We start from the raw sequence: 16,364 nt of genomic DNA, 5'->3' as shown, positions 1-16,364 counted from the left end.
TGGTTTGATGTAAGGAAAATTAAAGATGATCATCGACCAGAACATCTCACCAACCCCAGGCTATTCTGCCTCTTTCTGGCCAGTTCCTCCCCCTCCAAGGGATATTATTCTAGGGAAGGGGAAAACTCTGTCCTACTTTGGTGGATTTAGTTCATGAATAGGGAACTGGGTGTCCTGTCCACTTTAAATTTATTTTTGGTTCCAGGGCATGTTCCTAAAAAGTGACTGACTATGAGGACAAGGCTATGAGGAAACTCCCTCATTCATAGGAGTTTTAGATTTCCAGTTGGAGAAATTGCCTTTTTCACTTTACTGGGCTATACAAGATGGGGAGGAAACTCTGACAGAAAAGCTATAAAATGCTGTTTGTTCCCTAGGCTCTGTCTGGGAAGGAGAAGGGTGTGTGAGATTAACTGATACAGGGCTATTACTGCCAGGGAAGCTTTAGCCTATTTAAAGGCTTCAACTCTGCCCTTTACCGGAAAGGAAGCAGAAAAGCCCATTGAGAACTGTGGGTGTGGGGATGATTAATCTGACTCAGAGATTGCTCTGCTAGTCCTTACTTTAGGATGATATTGTTTTCAAGGGAGCATGGAGGGTGGAGAGAAGAGCACAGAATATTTCCTATTGCCTGTAGAAGGAATTCTATGTCCCCCCTCCAGAAAAAGATCTAATAAATAGAAATAAGTAAGCATAGTTTTATATATATGTAGATCTGTTTGTCAAATCATGCCTTTTCTAGAATGGGGATGAGCAAGAGGGAGGGAGTTAACCTGGGAATTTTAATGTAGCAAAGAAATAAATATAAAATGTTTTAAAAGTTGAATTATTTCTCAACACAACACCTGCAAACATTAGCACTTCTTTCCCACCTCTACTCCCAACATAAATTCACTTTCTCAAAAATCTTTGAGCATCTTTTTAAATCAAGATTAAGGATTACTCTGGCTAATCTATGAGCTCCTTCAAGTGTGCTTACAAAATACAGAATTTTTGGTGTAGAACTCTAGATTTGTTGTCCAGTTTGAATCCTGTCCCAGCTATATCTTAGTGGTGTGACCCAAAGGTCTCTACAGAGCCTTTTGGCTCAGAAGCCATGATTCTATCCTTAAGGGCTATTCATATAATCAGTGCCTGGCACAGTGCTTGGAACCCAGGAGATTCAGTCATCAATTATAGAGGGCAAAACAATGGGTGTGAGACAACTTGAGAAGATCAATTCTTTTGGTTGCCCTATTTCATGTAGAGAATTCAAGATGGTACCTCCTTTTCCTACGAGGACAGGTCTGAACCAAGGTCACATCTCTTCTACTGGTATTAGCATCCCTAAGACATCCTAAAGGTGTTTCTTGAACCTTCTTTTTAGTTCTACCTGCATGCCTCACCAAACTCCAACTAAAGCTAAGACTGTTTAGTATGAGGCATATAGGCAATATAGGGAATTGTTATATATGTGGTTTGTGAGGCATTTTAGACTTTGAAAGAAAAAAAAACTTTATTTTCATTTTATGTATTGGATAGAGCCAGTTTTGAAGGTATAAATATCTAGGTTCTGGATCCACCATTGATACCTACTGTTAGTTTTACCTTGGGCTTAATTTCTCAGTGTTCCAGGCAAGCCACGAAACCAGTGATAGTGAACCTTTTAGAGATGGAGTGCCCAAACTGCAACCCTCATGCTACATGTGAGCCCCCCAGCTTACTCCAGACAGGGGAGGGAGGAAGCGCTCCCCTTGGGCTGCTGGGCAGAGGAAAAGGTCATGTGAGAACTGCCCTCAGGTATGGTGGAGAGAGGGAGGGGAGCAGCGCCCCCACCCCCACCCCAGCACATGTGCCATAGGTTCGCTAGCATGGCTCTAGACTAAACTATAGAAAAGGTGTTGACCCAGCCGGATAGATAGATGGTAGGTAGTTCCTCACCTAAGAGTTGTCTTTCATGATGAAATTACAGGTTCAATTCCTGCCCCTTAATTTCCAGAAGAAATACTTGTAGAATTTCTTATGCCCCCTACATTGGATATGGTATCATAGATTTGGAGCTAAAAGTTCTCTATTCCAAATCCTTTATTTTATATTTGATGAAATTGAGACACAAAATCACACAGCTAGCAAATGGCAGACTCAGGATCTTAACCCAAAACCTATTTTCAAATGATTGATTGAATAAATTATAAAGCATTTATTAATCCCTTACTGTGCATCAATGCTCTTTTCACTGCTTCTCTTATCTCAATACAATTGGATTTTTGTTCTCTGACATACTAAGGAATCCCTGGTGCTCTTCTTGCAGGAACCCCTCACATTTCTGGTGGGAAGACTTCTGTGGCCCCTCAGGAGTCCACTGCACTCTTCAGTCAGCCACCACCTGCTGGCTCCACTGCAATCCAGATGAGCCTGTACGACATGAGGCGAAATGTGTCTGAACTTCGGCTCCAGCTCCGCCAGATGAGGGAGCTCCAGGTACGATTTTTAGTTGGCCAATGCACCATGCCAGCTAGTTATTGAAGCCTCTCTCCTTCCTACCCCATCGTTTCTTCTTCACCCCTGTCTACTCTGGCTTTTTCCTCCTTCATCTTTCTCATATGAGAAAGACAAAAGACACAAGCTCTATAGGCTTAGCTGATGGAGAGTATCTGACTTTTATGTTTTCCTGGATTGTATGAGATGGGGAGGAAAATCTCACTAACCAGCCTTAAAATGGGACTTGATAAAAATGAGACATAGCTCTAAGCAATAGGATGTGTAAGGTTAACTGATCTGGCTGTTCCCAGTGCCAAGACTCCAGGAAAATCAAATAGCCCACCAAGAAGCTTCTGTCCTGTGATCCTCTCTGAAGGGTCCTCCCAGCTGTTCTCATTGCTATTTAGAGATCAGTGTAAGCCCCTGTAAGAAAGAATGAATATGAAGAATACAGAGAAGTGGGGGAATGCTGACCAATGCCCAATGGTGTGAGCAGTATCCCCAAATGGCACAAGCCCTTTGGACGGGCAGATGCCAATGGAAGAAACAGGGGAAAGTTCCTTTGGGAAGAGAAAGGATGAAAGCATATTCCTTTTCCTGTTCTACCGATGAATGATCTCTGAGCAGTAAGAGTTTATTCCACCTCTCTTGTCCAGCCATCCTCATACATGTAGTTGTTCAGCATCGTGTACTTTTAGGGCTTTCCTAGATTAAATAAATATTCCTCATTTTAAATGTGGAGAGAGTAGACATCGCAAATTCCTCTACTTTGTGGAAATTTTAAAACCTTAACATTGCAAATCAATCAAAATAAAAAGACAGTCAGTCGACGTGAGTCCGTGTGTGCTTGGTGTTTGGTTGGGCATTAGTTGGCGTTAGACATTTCTGCTCTCTCACTTGTGAGATCAGGAGAATGACTCGATTTCAAAGGTCACTCTGAATCTGTGATCCTATGAATAATAGTGCTAAAAGGAATACAACAGCATTCTTTGTTGATGAGCCAGTCTGACTAGTGAAGTCGCTATCTTTAAGACGGTGTATAAGTAGAAAGAGCAGGGCTCTGGATTCAGAGGAACCGGGTTCAGATCTCACCTCCCTACTCTACCGTTGACCAAGTCACTTAATCCCTAGAGCCTCAGTTTCCTCACTTGTAAAATGAAAGAGCTGGACTAGAGTAAGTCTGAGGTCCCTTCTGCCTCAAAGTCTGTGAATCTGTTTTTATGATTCCATTAACCTGGAAGGTTCATCAGCGCTTTGGTTTAAGCTTTCCTCCTGGAATGAGCCCATTGTATCAGTCCCATATTTTCTTATGAAGTTTAAGTACAGACGAGGGGAGGTATTTCCCTTTGTCCTCTAAGCCTGATGAGAGGCAACAGGGGAGGCGGGTCAGACAGAAAGAGAAAAATATAGTCCCTCATTTCCTAAGAGCCTTCTGGGGACTGTCCAGGGTTCTATCCAAATGATACAAAGCAGCCTTTAGGGGTGAGGGAGGTTATTTAATTCTGGCATTATGTTCAATTATTTATTTATCTGTTTCTCCATTTTTTACTTTTAAACATTATTTTATTTGGTCATTTTCAAATATTATTCATTGGAAACAAAAATCATTTTCTTTCCCCCTCCTCCCTTTTCCTCCCCCTTCCCCTTGTCCTGTTTATTTTTAAAATAAGTTGTCTTGAAGGAACAAGTTGTGAATGATGCCAGCCTAAGAGATTATGGTCTCTTCCAGAAAAGAAGAGGCTAATTGGGCTATGAAGACTTGGGGAGTTATCCATCATGTTTTTCCTTCTCTTGCCCTCAGCCAGTCAACAAGAACTGATTAAGCATCAACCATATGTTAGGTGCTGGGGATATAAAGACAAAAATGAAACATTTCCTGTCTACCAAGAGCTTAACTCCTATTGATGGTGAAGAAAAATCCATGTCCATTTAGAGTTATTTAGAGCTGCCTGGCCTGGAGTCAGAAAGACCCATCTTTCTGAGTTCAGATCTGATCTTAGATACCTCCTAACCTTGTGGCGAGTCACTTAACCCTATTTGCCTCAGTTTCCTCATCTGTAAAATGAGTTGGAGGAGGAAATGGCAAACCACTCTTTACCAAGAAAACCCCACATGAGGCCATGACTGAAACGACTGAACAACAAAATAGAACTATTTATAAAGTCTAGAATCAATGATTTTACTGGTATAACAAATGTCTAGGGGACAAAGCTCCTGCTACCCGTGGAAGTCAGCACCTTGTTTGTGCCTCATAATCTGAGAGTTGCCTAGAGTACCGAAAAGTCAAATGATCTAAGTAAAACCATAGGTAAAACCTGAACCTAGATCTTTATGGCTTTGAGGCCACATCTAAACCATACTACCTTTTTTTTGCACATTTCTCTCTGTTTGTCACATACTGTGACAAGGAAATCACTTTAAAAGACTGATATATATTAATTTAAGGTCACCAAGGAATTCAGCTATGTAATTCCTAAATGAAAACTCAAGTCAGCCATCAGCCTTTTATAGAGTTTAATTACAAACAGGAGGAAGAAAGGAATTAGAGAGAGAGAGAGAGAGAGAGAGAGAGAGAGAGAGAGAGAGAGAGAGAGAGAGAGAGAGAAAGGGGAAAGGGAATAGGGCTTAAATACCCCTTCTGTTTAGGCTGGGCCAAAAGGCCCAAGCCTTTAGATAGCTGAGGCAAAGAAAAGAGATCAGTCCCTATCACTCACGTGACCAAAATGGAGAAACAGTCTCAGGGGCCTCCACCTCCAGCTTCCTTCAGAGCCAATCCTCAAAGCACCACCTCTCAGACCAAAAACCTCTCCAACCAACCCCCTTTAGTCCTCAGACCCCGCTATCTTTAAGGAAACCATCCAAGATCCCTCCCCTCAATTCTCACATCTACCAATCACTGTCCATGCCTTCCCTGTGCCAATGGTGGCTCTACCTTAACCCAGGACCACCCAGAGGTCTGTGGCTTTGCACATGTCTGTTGAAGGTCATATTCTCAAATAATTAAATCTTGATCCTTTGCTACAGCCCTTCCTAAATCCTGTTACCCTGAGTAGGGTAGAGATTGGAATAATTAAATTTTGATCTATGCTGCAGCTCTTTCCATTGTCAGCAAAAGGTTTCTGTCCTAAAGTAATCTTAAGAAGGGAGGAGGAGGAACCTCCCATGCCAATGGGGTTCACATTCCAATAGACTATCAGTAAGAAATTTTCCAAGTATGAAATTTCCTAATGGTGAAATTTCTAACATTTATAAGTCTAAGAAATTTTAAGGTTTACAATACCTATATAATTGTACCTTGTACATGTGTCACACATGCATACATAGTTGTGGTTGGTGCACGTGCATCCATATAGGCATATGGGTATGCACATGTATGTATATGTATGTATACATTGTGAATATAAGCATGCTGTGTGCATATACATTTGCATTTAATGTAGATAGATAGATGAGAGAGAATGGACAGAGGGAAACATAGACAGATAGTTAGAAAGATAGACAGACAGACAGATGAATAGAAAGAAAAAGAGAGAGAGAGAGAGAGAGAGAGAGGAAGGAAAGACAGGCAGACTGGATTAGACAGACAGAGAGATGGATGGATAGGAAGGAAGGAAGGAAGGAAGGAAGGAAGGAAGGAAGGAAGGAAGGAAGGAAGGAAGGAAGGAAGGAAGGAAGGAAGGAAGGAAGGACAGGCATACTAGAATAGACAGAGAGATGGATGGATGGATGCATAGATAGATAGAAATAAAGAAAGAATGGACAGGCAGACTGGAATAGACTGATAGAGAGGTGGATGGATAGGCAGACAAACAGAATTGACAGACAGATATAGGTAATACAAGATCATTTTGATGGGAAGGCATTAACAGCTAAGGGCATCAGGAAAGGCTTTGTGTAGCTGATGTTTTACTGACACCAGCATCTGCAGGTCACAGTGACAGCTCTTGCTCAAATAGATAAGAGCTGAAATGGTTTGACTCTTATGAGAAATCAATTTAAATGGCAAGGTCTTGATTCTATTGAGGCAGCAAATTATTTTTAATTCCTTTTGCACCGAAGAACCTGGCTCTTCATACTGTGTCTGCATGTCTCAGTGGGTTGCCAGATCTTTTTATGAAATGCCTCATATTCATTTTTATCCTGGGTATGCTTTTATATGTGTTTATATTTTCCCCTTCAATAGAATAAAAGCTCCTTGTGGACAGGTTCTTGCACTTCTGTATCTTAGTTCTTAGCACAGTTCCTGCCACATCATAGGTGAATAATATCTGCTTGTTGATTGTTGAAACAAAGCACCTAAAGATTGGATTTACTATCAAGGCAACCATCTTAACTATGTAACTTATTTTATTAGTTTTCAGAAATAGCAAAACCAAATAAAATTGTATTTATTTTATGCTTAGCATGCATCATTTTTTTTAATCCTCTTGTCAACCATGATGCATTGTCTAGCCTCATGCTTTCGGCTTCCTTAGCTACTCTGGCTCTGGAAAAAGCCCTCATAACCTTGCCAAGGACTTGAACACTTCTGAAGCTGGTAGGGCAAGTATGCAAAGTGTTCCTACTTTACAGATGAGAAAACTGAGGCCCAAAGATCACAGGGGACTAATTCAGTGTCACATGCAGCTAGCAAAAGGGGGGGAGGCAGCCCACAAAACTGTCTTCTGACCTTAAAGCAAGTGCCCTTTCCACTCTTCAAAGCTGTCATCTCTTCCTAGCTTCTAGTTTTTCCAGATTTAATAACTAATTAACAAAATATGAAGTTAGATCCATCAGTTCATTTGTGCAGCAACTTTGAAAATCATTTTTGTTTCTGGGCCAGACAGGGGAAAAGAGAGTTTATTTCAGAGCTCTTATAACCCCAGCCTCCTTTGTCCTCCTTCCTGGTGTTGGGCTTATAATCTGTTCAATTTGCTTCTCCCTGGGACTTCTGTCCTTTCCTCTTGTGCAGCCTACTTAAGACAAAAATAGTTTAAAATAATTAAGCTACCTCAGCACCAATTCTCCTTCAGTAAGTATATAATATGCCAGGAAATGAGAGCCACCCAAAAGCTCGTGGAAATTCAATGATGTGGCTGTCATTAGTGGTATATGGGGGCTCACTAAAATAGCCCTGAAAGTACAAAATGGAATTAGAAATTCAAATACACTCTGAACTATGTTATAAAATGGTGAAACTGCATGAAATCCTCTGTGCTTGGCAACGGACTACAGTAATTAGATAATTAAATCATAGGAAAATCCCAGGCTCACAGAGCATATCCTATTTGTAGATGAACATTTCGTTTCCAGAAATGATGGATTATACTCAGCAATAGAAGCTCAATGCAGATGTTAGAGAGGGAAAGGGAGGGATGGATTAGGAGAGAGAGGGACAGTTTAGGTGGGTCAGGGAAGAAAGAGGTAGCTTGGAGAGGCAGGCTATCAAAACCTGGCTCCAGGGGCAGCTGGGTGGCTCAGTGGATAGAGAGCCACACCTGGAGGCGGAAGGTCCTGGGTCTTCAGGCTCTTCCTAGCTGAGTGACCCTGGGCAAGTCACTTAACTCCCATTGCCTAGACCTTACTGCTACACAGTATGGATTCTAAGACAGAAGGGAAGAGGTTAAAAAACAAAACAAAACAAACAAACAAACCAAGAACTGGGTTCCAATGATTCCTGGTTGCCCATCTTCACAACCTGAGGCTGAAAAGCTCATTCCTAGGGCTGGGATCTTCATACTCCTGATCTGACTATCCCCAAAAAGACGAACATTAGCAAACAAAGCATTTGTCTGGGGGCAAAGAAACACAGAGAATTAGTTCAAGACCTGGACTCCAGCCTCCTCGTTTCATATTAAAACAGTAAGACAGCATTTGTAAACGTTTTGTTCAGGATGTAACCATAACGTGTATCCTTGAATTGTTTTAATCCTGTCTGACTTTGGGACCTCATTTGGAGTTTTCTTGGTGAAGATACCGGAGTGGTTTGCCATTGCCTTCTCCAGATCACTTTACAGATGAGTGAAATGATTAAAATAGGAAAAACTTTTTGTGTTATTAACTTTAAGAACAACCGGAGTTTCCCTGGCTGAAATGAACTAACTCCCTAAACCTTGAATCTTCTGAGATTCAAACTTCCCTCCTAGGTGCAGGATTGGTCCTTATATAGACCAATCCTGTGCCCAGAAGTGGGGGGGGGGGGGGGGGTTGGAAATGTTCCCTCCCTAGAATGCAATTGGTCCAATTCAAGACCAATCCCATGCTAGGAAGTAGGGGGCGTGGTCTCTCCCCAGCATGTGATTGGTCCAATCCAAGACCAATCCCAAACCAGGAAGTAGTAGGGAGGTTCCCTGAGGCACTAAAATCTACATGAGGAAACTGAAGCAAAAGGAGATTAAGTGACTTGCTGACACATAGCTAATAAGTGCCTAAATTCAAATTTGAACTCAAGTCTTCTTAAGTACTGTATTCCCTGTGCCACCTGGCTGCCCTCACTTTCATGTATTCCATATAATAAACAATTTTTAGACACATATCCACAATTAACTGGTACCAGTGAGGCAGTATCAGGTCCAGATTTTTCTTTTCAGCAAGAGGATATATTAAAAAGCATTCATGAGGCATGGAATCCACATAGTAGAGAGAACACTAACCATTCATGGCTACCATTTTTCTTGGACTCTGAGGCTTGCAGAGTGCTTTCCAAAGTTTATTTCCTTTGGTCCTCACATCAGCCTTGGGAAGTGGGTACTGTTGTTATGCCCATTTTGCTTTATTTTGTGCTATTCTTAGCCTCATTTCAGGGTTGGGAAAATCGAGGCATAGAGGGTTACTCAATTTGCCCAGGGTCATTCAAAGAATATCTGAGGCAGGAATTGAACTTGGGTCTTCCTGACTCCAACTCCCTCTCTCTATCCTCCCTATACCATCCAGCTGCCTCTATATGGTATGATTAAGCATCAGATGTTCAGTCACAAATCATTCATTTCCATGATTGATTTTTGTATGAATTTCTGTTAGAATTAGGCACTATTATATAGTAAATAGAGCATATGGCCCCAGAGCAAACGACCTGAATTCAGTTCTCACCTGATACTTATCAATTGTTTGACCTTGGGCAAGTCACTTGATCTCTCAGTGTTCTAGACAGCTCTTAAGTCAAAGGTTCTTCATCTAAAACCCTAAATTTTAATTTTAACAATTGTTTCTCACCATAATGGGTTTCCTTTTTGATTTATGCATTATTTTGAGGAGTCCATAGATTTCATCAGACTGGCAGAAGGGTACAGGACACACAAAAAAGGTTAAGAATCTCTGTTCTAAAACTATAATTTGAATTAGTGGCAGGAGTTTCCTCATCTGGGAATCGGTCTTTGTATCAGTGAAATCTCAAGTCCAGTCCCAATCCCAAAAGGGAAATGTTTTCCCACTCCCACACCTTACTCCCACTCTTAGGTTAAATACTGTACTAGATAACTAGAGTGACAGCTAGAGAGCAGTCAGGAGTCAACATGGGTTCAAATCTGGCCTCAGATACTTCTTAATTGTGTAACCTCGGGCAAATCACTTAACTCCACTGGCTTATCCCTTTCTGCTTTGCTCCTGGATCTTAGAATTGCTACTATGACAGATTAAGGGTTTGCTTTAAATTTCAAACCAAATAAACATCTATAACTAAGGGAGCTTCTCTGAATTTATTCCTGAGTGGAATTGAACTTGGGGGTTGGTCAAGAATAGCAGTCATCTAGGGTGTGTGACAGCTGATGGAAAGGAGGGACCTGGTTATCTTTGCCCCTTTTTCACACCAGCTAAGGAGATGCTAAACTCTTCTTATTTCTGCCTTGTTTACAGGTTGGGAGGGTTGTCAACATCTTCTAAATTCAGTTTCCTGGAACAAAGGTCATGTTGCCCTATCTTAGTTATAGCTCTACCTTCTGTTATAGATAAGACTGAGTACAGAGAGAAATCATTTCGCCATTGTTTCCCCAGCTTGTCAATGCCACACCCGGTATTTGAACCCAGGTCCTTTTGACACTCACCCAGTCCAGTGTTCTTCCCGTACAGCATGTCATCTCTCTACCTTGGGCTTCCTCTCTTTCTCCCTTCTTAACCCTGTAGAGTAATGGAACCAGGCTGCTCTGAGACATGGGTTTTCTCCAAAATACCAGATAGACATGGCACCTCCTCAGGTTCCGAGAACCAGCCACTTGTCTGCATTTCGCCCCTAGCTCGAGGGGGGGAGAGAAGCATTCCAGAGAGAGGAGCCTCCAGGCTGCCTTTGGAAAGCCAAAGAGATAGGACCCAGGAAAGAATGAACCTGCAAACCCGCGCCCTCCCCAGTCCTCTGTCTCCTGATAAAGAGGTGGATGATTGGGCACGTGTTGTTCTAATTATTGAGACTTTGCAGAAACTCACTATCGCTGCCGAGAGAGGGAGGATGCAAGATAGCAGAATGAAAAAGAAGCACAGACTCAACATGGAGCCCTTGAGTTTGGAATGATATCAACATGGGGTTGCCAAGTTACTTTCGGGGGCTTTATAGGAGATAACGCCTTAGGAATGAGTCTCAGTGTCTCTCTCCTGACGCCCCCCCACCCCAGATGATAGAACTGAAAGTGTACACCCTACAAAGAGTAATAAGCAAACATGTCACTGCCTGTACTGCCCAGGGTTTCTTTTCTTTCATTTTTTAAAATTTGTTTGTTTTTGAGCCTTTTCTTCTGTCCTACCAACATTTCTAAAACAGCGGAGCAATGAGAGCTGGCAATCAGGGAGAAGTGGCTTCCCCAGGGTCACACAGCTAAGAAGTGTCTGAGATCAGATTTGAATCCAGGTCCTCTACTCCATCCACTATGCCACCTAAATGCCCGCTCAGGATTTCCTTTGGAAAATTTCCTATTTCAGAAGCCACAAATGGCATTCAGTCCTAGGACAACTGCAGGGCAAGGGTCCTGAACTGAATCTATGGGACGTGCTTTTCTCAGAGCTGCTGGGTGGTCTACCAGTCTTCCTACCTCCCTGGAGAAGAAAAAGGCTATCTGTGGATGCACTTATCCTTTGGATACAGGCATTTAAATAAGGAAAGGGTAGGAATAAATTGAAGGGATTTCAGGGAGGAGATAAATGAGTCATCTTTCATATTCCAGCAGTAGGATGTATTTAAAAAGGCTCATGGTTTTAGAGGAGACCAGGATCTTCAAGGTCTTCTCATCCAACCTTTTCCCCTTCCTCCCATATTAAGGAGGAGAGCCAGCTTCCAGACCTTGGTATTAGCCTTCCCGCATGCCTGGATTGCAGGCTCTCCTCACCTGCATCTTTTAGAATTATTCTCTTCTTTTAAGGTTCTGCCTATAGGAAACCTTTCCTGATAACCAGCGAGTTATTAGAATTCTCTCCTTCAAGTTATATGGTATTGATTCATCTGCTAATCATGTGGTCTATTCCCCCACCCCAATGTAGTAAGATAATAGTGTTCGAGCTGGAACAAACCTCAGAGGCCAAATCCTCTATTTTACAGATGAGAAAACCGAGGTCAAGAGATTTTGAGTGATGCCCAAGTAGCAGAGGGGACCAGAACCCAAATTCTCTTTATTTCAAATCCAGCCTCCCCTTTAGGGCTGAGGATATTTTCATTTTACTTAATAGCCCCAAGGCACCTTGCCCCATAGTAAGTAGATGCTTCAGAAATGTTTGTTAAATATAACTGGGTTGCCCCAGGTTTTATTGGTATTAAACGACCAAAGCCACTCATTTTACCATTTAGAAAACTTAATCTCTGAGAGGTTAGATAACTTTTTGTTGTTGTCATACAGTTGTTTTTCAGTCATGTCTGACTCTTCATGACCCCATGTGGGGTTTTCTTGGCATAGATACTAGAGTGGTTTGCCAAATCCTTCTCCATCTCATTTTAGAGATGAGGAAACTGAGGCAAATAGGATTAAGTGACCTTCCAAGAGTCACCCAGCTAGTAAGCATTGTGGGCTGGATTTGAACTCAGAAAGAGTAGTCTTCCTAACTCTAGACCCAGCACTCTCTCCACTGCACCACCAAGCTGCCCATTGGAAGGGACATCTTGTAGAGAAATTAAATTAGAGGCAGATAGCTGAATCAGTGGATAGTGTTCAGGCCTTGGAGGCAGAAAGAACTGAGTCCAAAGGCTGCTGCAGATATTTGTTAACTGTATGACTGACCAAGTCCCTTGTGCCTCAGTTGCCTTATCTCTAACGATGAAATAGAATACCTATCTGTACACATACATAGATCATTCAAGATAGTTTCAAGAATTTCCCAAAAGAAAAATAAATCAGCTTCAGCAATTAAAAAATATCTCATAGAATTAAAAACACATGTAACTCAATTTACACAAAGACACATCTTTTGTAAAATAAAGCTCCCAGAGGGGAACTCTTTTTCTTTTTGTATTTTTACTCTCAGTATCTGACACAGAGTAGTCTTTGTGACCCTTAGGAAGTCACTTAAGTAACCTCTCTCCCTCAGTTTCCCTATCTGTAAAAGGAGATAATAGTAGCCCTTGTTTCACAGGGTTGTTGTAATTCAAGTCCTGCCATTAGCATGACTTGATTCATGGAGCCAATCAATTAATAAACATGTATTAAATATCTTCTCTGTGCCAAGCTCTGAGGATACAACAATTGACCGAAGACAGTGCCTGCTTTCAAAGAGCTTACAGTCTAATGGGGAAGACGACCACATGCAAACATATATACAAAGGATGCTAGACACAGGATAAATGAGAGAAAATTAAGAGGGAAGACACCAGAATTAAGAGAGGTTAGGGAAGGCTTCTTGCAGGAGGTGGAATTTTAGATGGAATTTAAAGGGCATTAGAGAGGTCATTAAAGTGGAGGAGGGAGAGCATTCCAGGATAAGGGACAGCCAGAGAAAATGCCTGGAGCCAAGAGATGGAACATCTTGTTTATGGAATAGCCAAGAGGTCAGAATGAATGAATAGAGGAGCTCTGTGTAAGGAGACAAGGAAATCAGTCTGACTAGAGAAAAAAAACAAGATCTGTAAGAAAGAAGTTCCCTTCTGGTCCAATCCAGGCTAGTCAGTTCCAGCTTCCCAAGAAGGAATTGCCTAGAAGAAAGAAGAATAAGCCCAAATTCCAACAAGGTCCCGTCTGAAAGCATATTGAAATGAATGAAGTCTAAGGAGATCTCTAGGAAACAGTGATTTTTGACAGCATCTTTGGAGGCTTTGACAGCTCTCACCTCTTTGATTCACATCCTCTTCAAAGGGCTCTTACTAAATCCTTACTGCCAAGGACTACTTACTTACTTGATTCTCTAGCAATAATTTCCAGACAGTACACCCACAGCCTCTGCTAGCACCCACACTGTTGCCACGTTTGTCTGTGCCCTGTATGTTCTTCCCCAGGATTTGGCCACCTAATATGAACCAGTCTCATATCTAGTTTTGAAGACAGAAATCCCCCTTTACCTTCTCTCCCTCCAACCCCCTTGTTCTTTATAAGAGTGATTAAGGTATTCTCTGATATGGAAGAAGGTAGGTGGCCCAGTGTATAACAGGGTGAGTCTTAAGAGTCAGAAAGACTTGAGTTTGAATCTCACCTCAGACACTTAATACCCGTGTTCTCTGTGTGACCCTGGGCAAGTCTCTTAACTTCTATCTTCCTTAGTTTCCTCATCTATAAAATGAGGATTAGAAGTTACCTTTTATGGTTGTTTTGAAGGTCAAGGGAGATATTTGTAAAGTGCCTTACAAATCCAAAAAGACAGATAAATGGACAGATGGATGGATGGATAGATGGATGGACAAAGAGAGACAGAGACAGCCAGATAGATAGATAGATAGATAGATAGATAGATAGATAGATAGATAGATAGATAGATGGACAGACAGATAGATATACAAATGGATGGATGGATAGATAGATAGATGAATGGATAGATATATAAATGGATGGATGGATGGATGGATGGATAGATAGATAGAAAGATAGATAGTCAGATGAATAGGGAGATGGAGATACATTTCTCTAGTGTGTGCATGTATGTGTGTGGAGAAATTACATAAATGCTAACTATTATCAATTATTGCCTAACCTTTATAGGCTTATAGGAGCCTATATTTCAAATTTGAAGGGACCTAAGAAACTGTCTAATTTAATAATGTTGAGGAAACTTGGACACAGGGAAATTAAAAGACTTGTCAAAAGCCATTCAGGCACTGAATGTCAAAGGTAGGATGTGATCCCAGTCACCAGAGCCAGCTTCCTTTTGCACTGCTACTTTCTCCTGTGGAAGGATGAGATTTAACAGCTAGATAAGCTTCCGGTCCTAGGCTATAGGACACGTTTCTGAAATAGACAATGTAGTCATTGGGGCACAAGGAAATGGGTACTGAATTAGGAGTGGATTTAAAATTCTATTTCTATTGCTTGGTGAGGTTGGGCAAGTCACTTAACCCCCCTGGTCCTCAGTTTCCTTCTTTGAAAAATGGGGACCTCTAAGGTCCCATCAAACTCTAAAGCTATGGCTAGAGAACTCTTGGCATAATACAAGTGAATATTGGGGACCTTCTTTTGTTTCTCTCCCACCACTAAACTTACTAATCACCATCAACAAAGGACCGAGAGTCAGGGATAATGTAGGAAAGCATATAAGGACAAGAACTGCTGTGTATGAATCTAACCTAAATCAGAGTAGCTGCCTTCCAAATTCAAGTGATTTCTGGATTATCCACCATTAGGATTTCCCACACCTTCATTTGCACAGTGGACAGTTGACAAATCTCTCTCTATCATTAGCTCTAAGATGAAATATTAGAGCCGTGATGTGGAACACCAAATAGTAGTTAGACCAGGAAGCAAGTTAGACAATAATAGTTAATTGAAATTTCAGGGGAACATTTGACAGGTAGTTTGTAATGATTGTGTTGGAGGCAGAGTAAATGAATCGACTTGATGGATGAGCTGTCAAAAATCATAAGGCACCTGACAAATACACAATGTATGGACACATCTACAAAGCAGATAATCATATGCACGTGGCCAGGGACATCCTAAACTTGTCCTGGAAATGGAATGCTGTTGGTTTTAAGCTTTATGGGTAATGTCTTTATTCAAAGGCTGCTAACCAATCAGCCAATGGTATGCCATTATAGAGAGTGTTCCATGTACTAAATTCTGGGAATACAAAGATAAAAAGTGAAATAATTTCTGCCTTAAGCCTATGTTCTAGGCCTAGTTGCTAGGTCTATTTACCGAGGAGATCAGGGAAAAAGGTGTTCCAAAACATTTATAGCAGCCCTCTTTGTGGTAGCGAAGAACTGGACAGTGAAGGGATGTCCGTCAATTGAAAAATAGCTAAACAAATTCTGGTATATGTTTGTGAAAGAATACTACTGCACCATAAGAAACAATGAACAGATCAGCTTATTTTTTTTAAACTTGTAAAGAAATACATGGGATAATGAAGAATGGAATGCATAGAACCAAGGGAACTATGTATACAACCACAGATTTAACATTTTAAGAATAACTTGTAAATGTTCACCTCCAGAGAATTAACTGAGAAATGGAAACACAAAAGATATAAACTATATATTTTGGTTCATCTGATGAGGCATCATCTGATGCTTTCTATAGTGTGGGGAGAGGAACAAAGAGCTGAATAAAAAAAGAAAATAAAATGTCCAAAGAAGATAAAAGAAGTCCAGAAAGAAAATCAGACAAGCAGGACAGCAATGAAATTATTTTATTATGTACTTTTAAAAGTTGTGTGTGATAAAGATTTCCAGTTTTGAATGCAATCCTAATGTCATATTCTTTGTATAGAAATATCCATGGCTGCTTGTGTATGTTAAGTTCAAATGAATGGAAAACAAAATTATTTTTTAAAAAAATAAGACATTCTATCAGAGAAACAGTATATCCATATAT

The 16,364-nt window shown here is 41.1% G+C and overlaps 1 protein-coding gene across 24 annotated transcripts in view; it reads left to right on the top strand.

Moving 5' to 3' along the window:
- The window catches only part of KIAA1217 (KIAA1217 ortholog), a 1,016,332-nt gene that overhangs the window by 967,779 nt on the left and 32,189 nt on the right, over positions 1-16,364 (top strand). For all 24 annotated transcript variants that reach the window (XM_056800101.1, XM_056800103.1, XM_056800095.1 and 21 more), the window contains one exon: positions 2,291-2,460. In XM_056800101.1, the coding sequence (XP_056656079.1) occupies positions 2,291-2,460 (170 nt within the window). The remainder of the gene's footprint in view (positions 1-2,290; positions 2,461-16,364) is intronic.

This window comes from Monodelphis domestica, chromosome 5, assembly GCF_027887165.1.
Source record: "Monodelphis domestica isolate mMonDom1 chromosome 5, mMonDom1.pri, whole genome shotgun sequence".
NCBI lineage: Eukaryota > Metazoa > Chordata > Mammalia > Didelphimorphia > Didelphidae > Monodelphis > Monodelphis domestica.
Note: the sequence above shows the minus strand (reverse complement) of the source record. Positions and strands in the feature narration are given on the sequence as shown.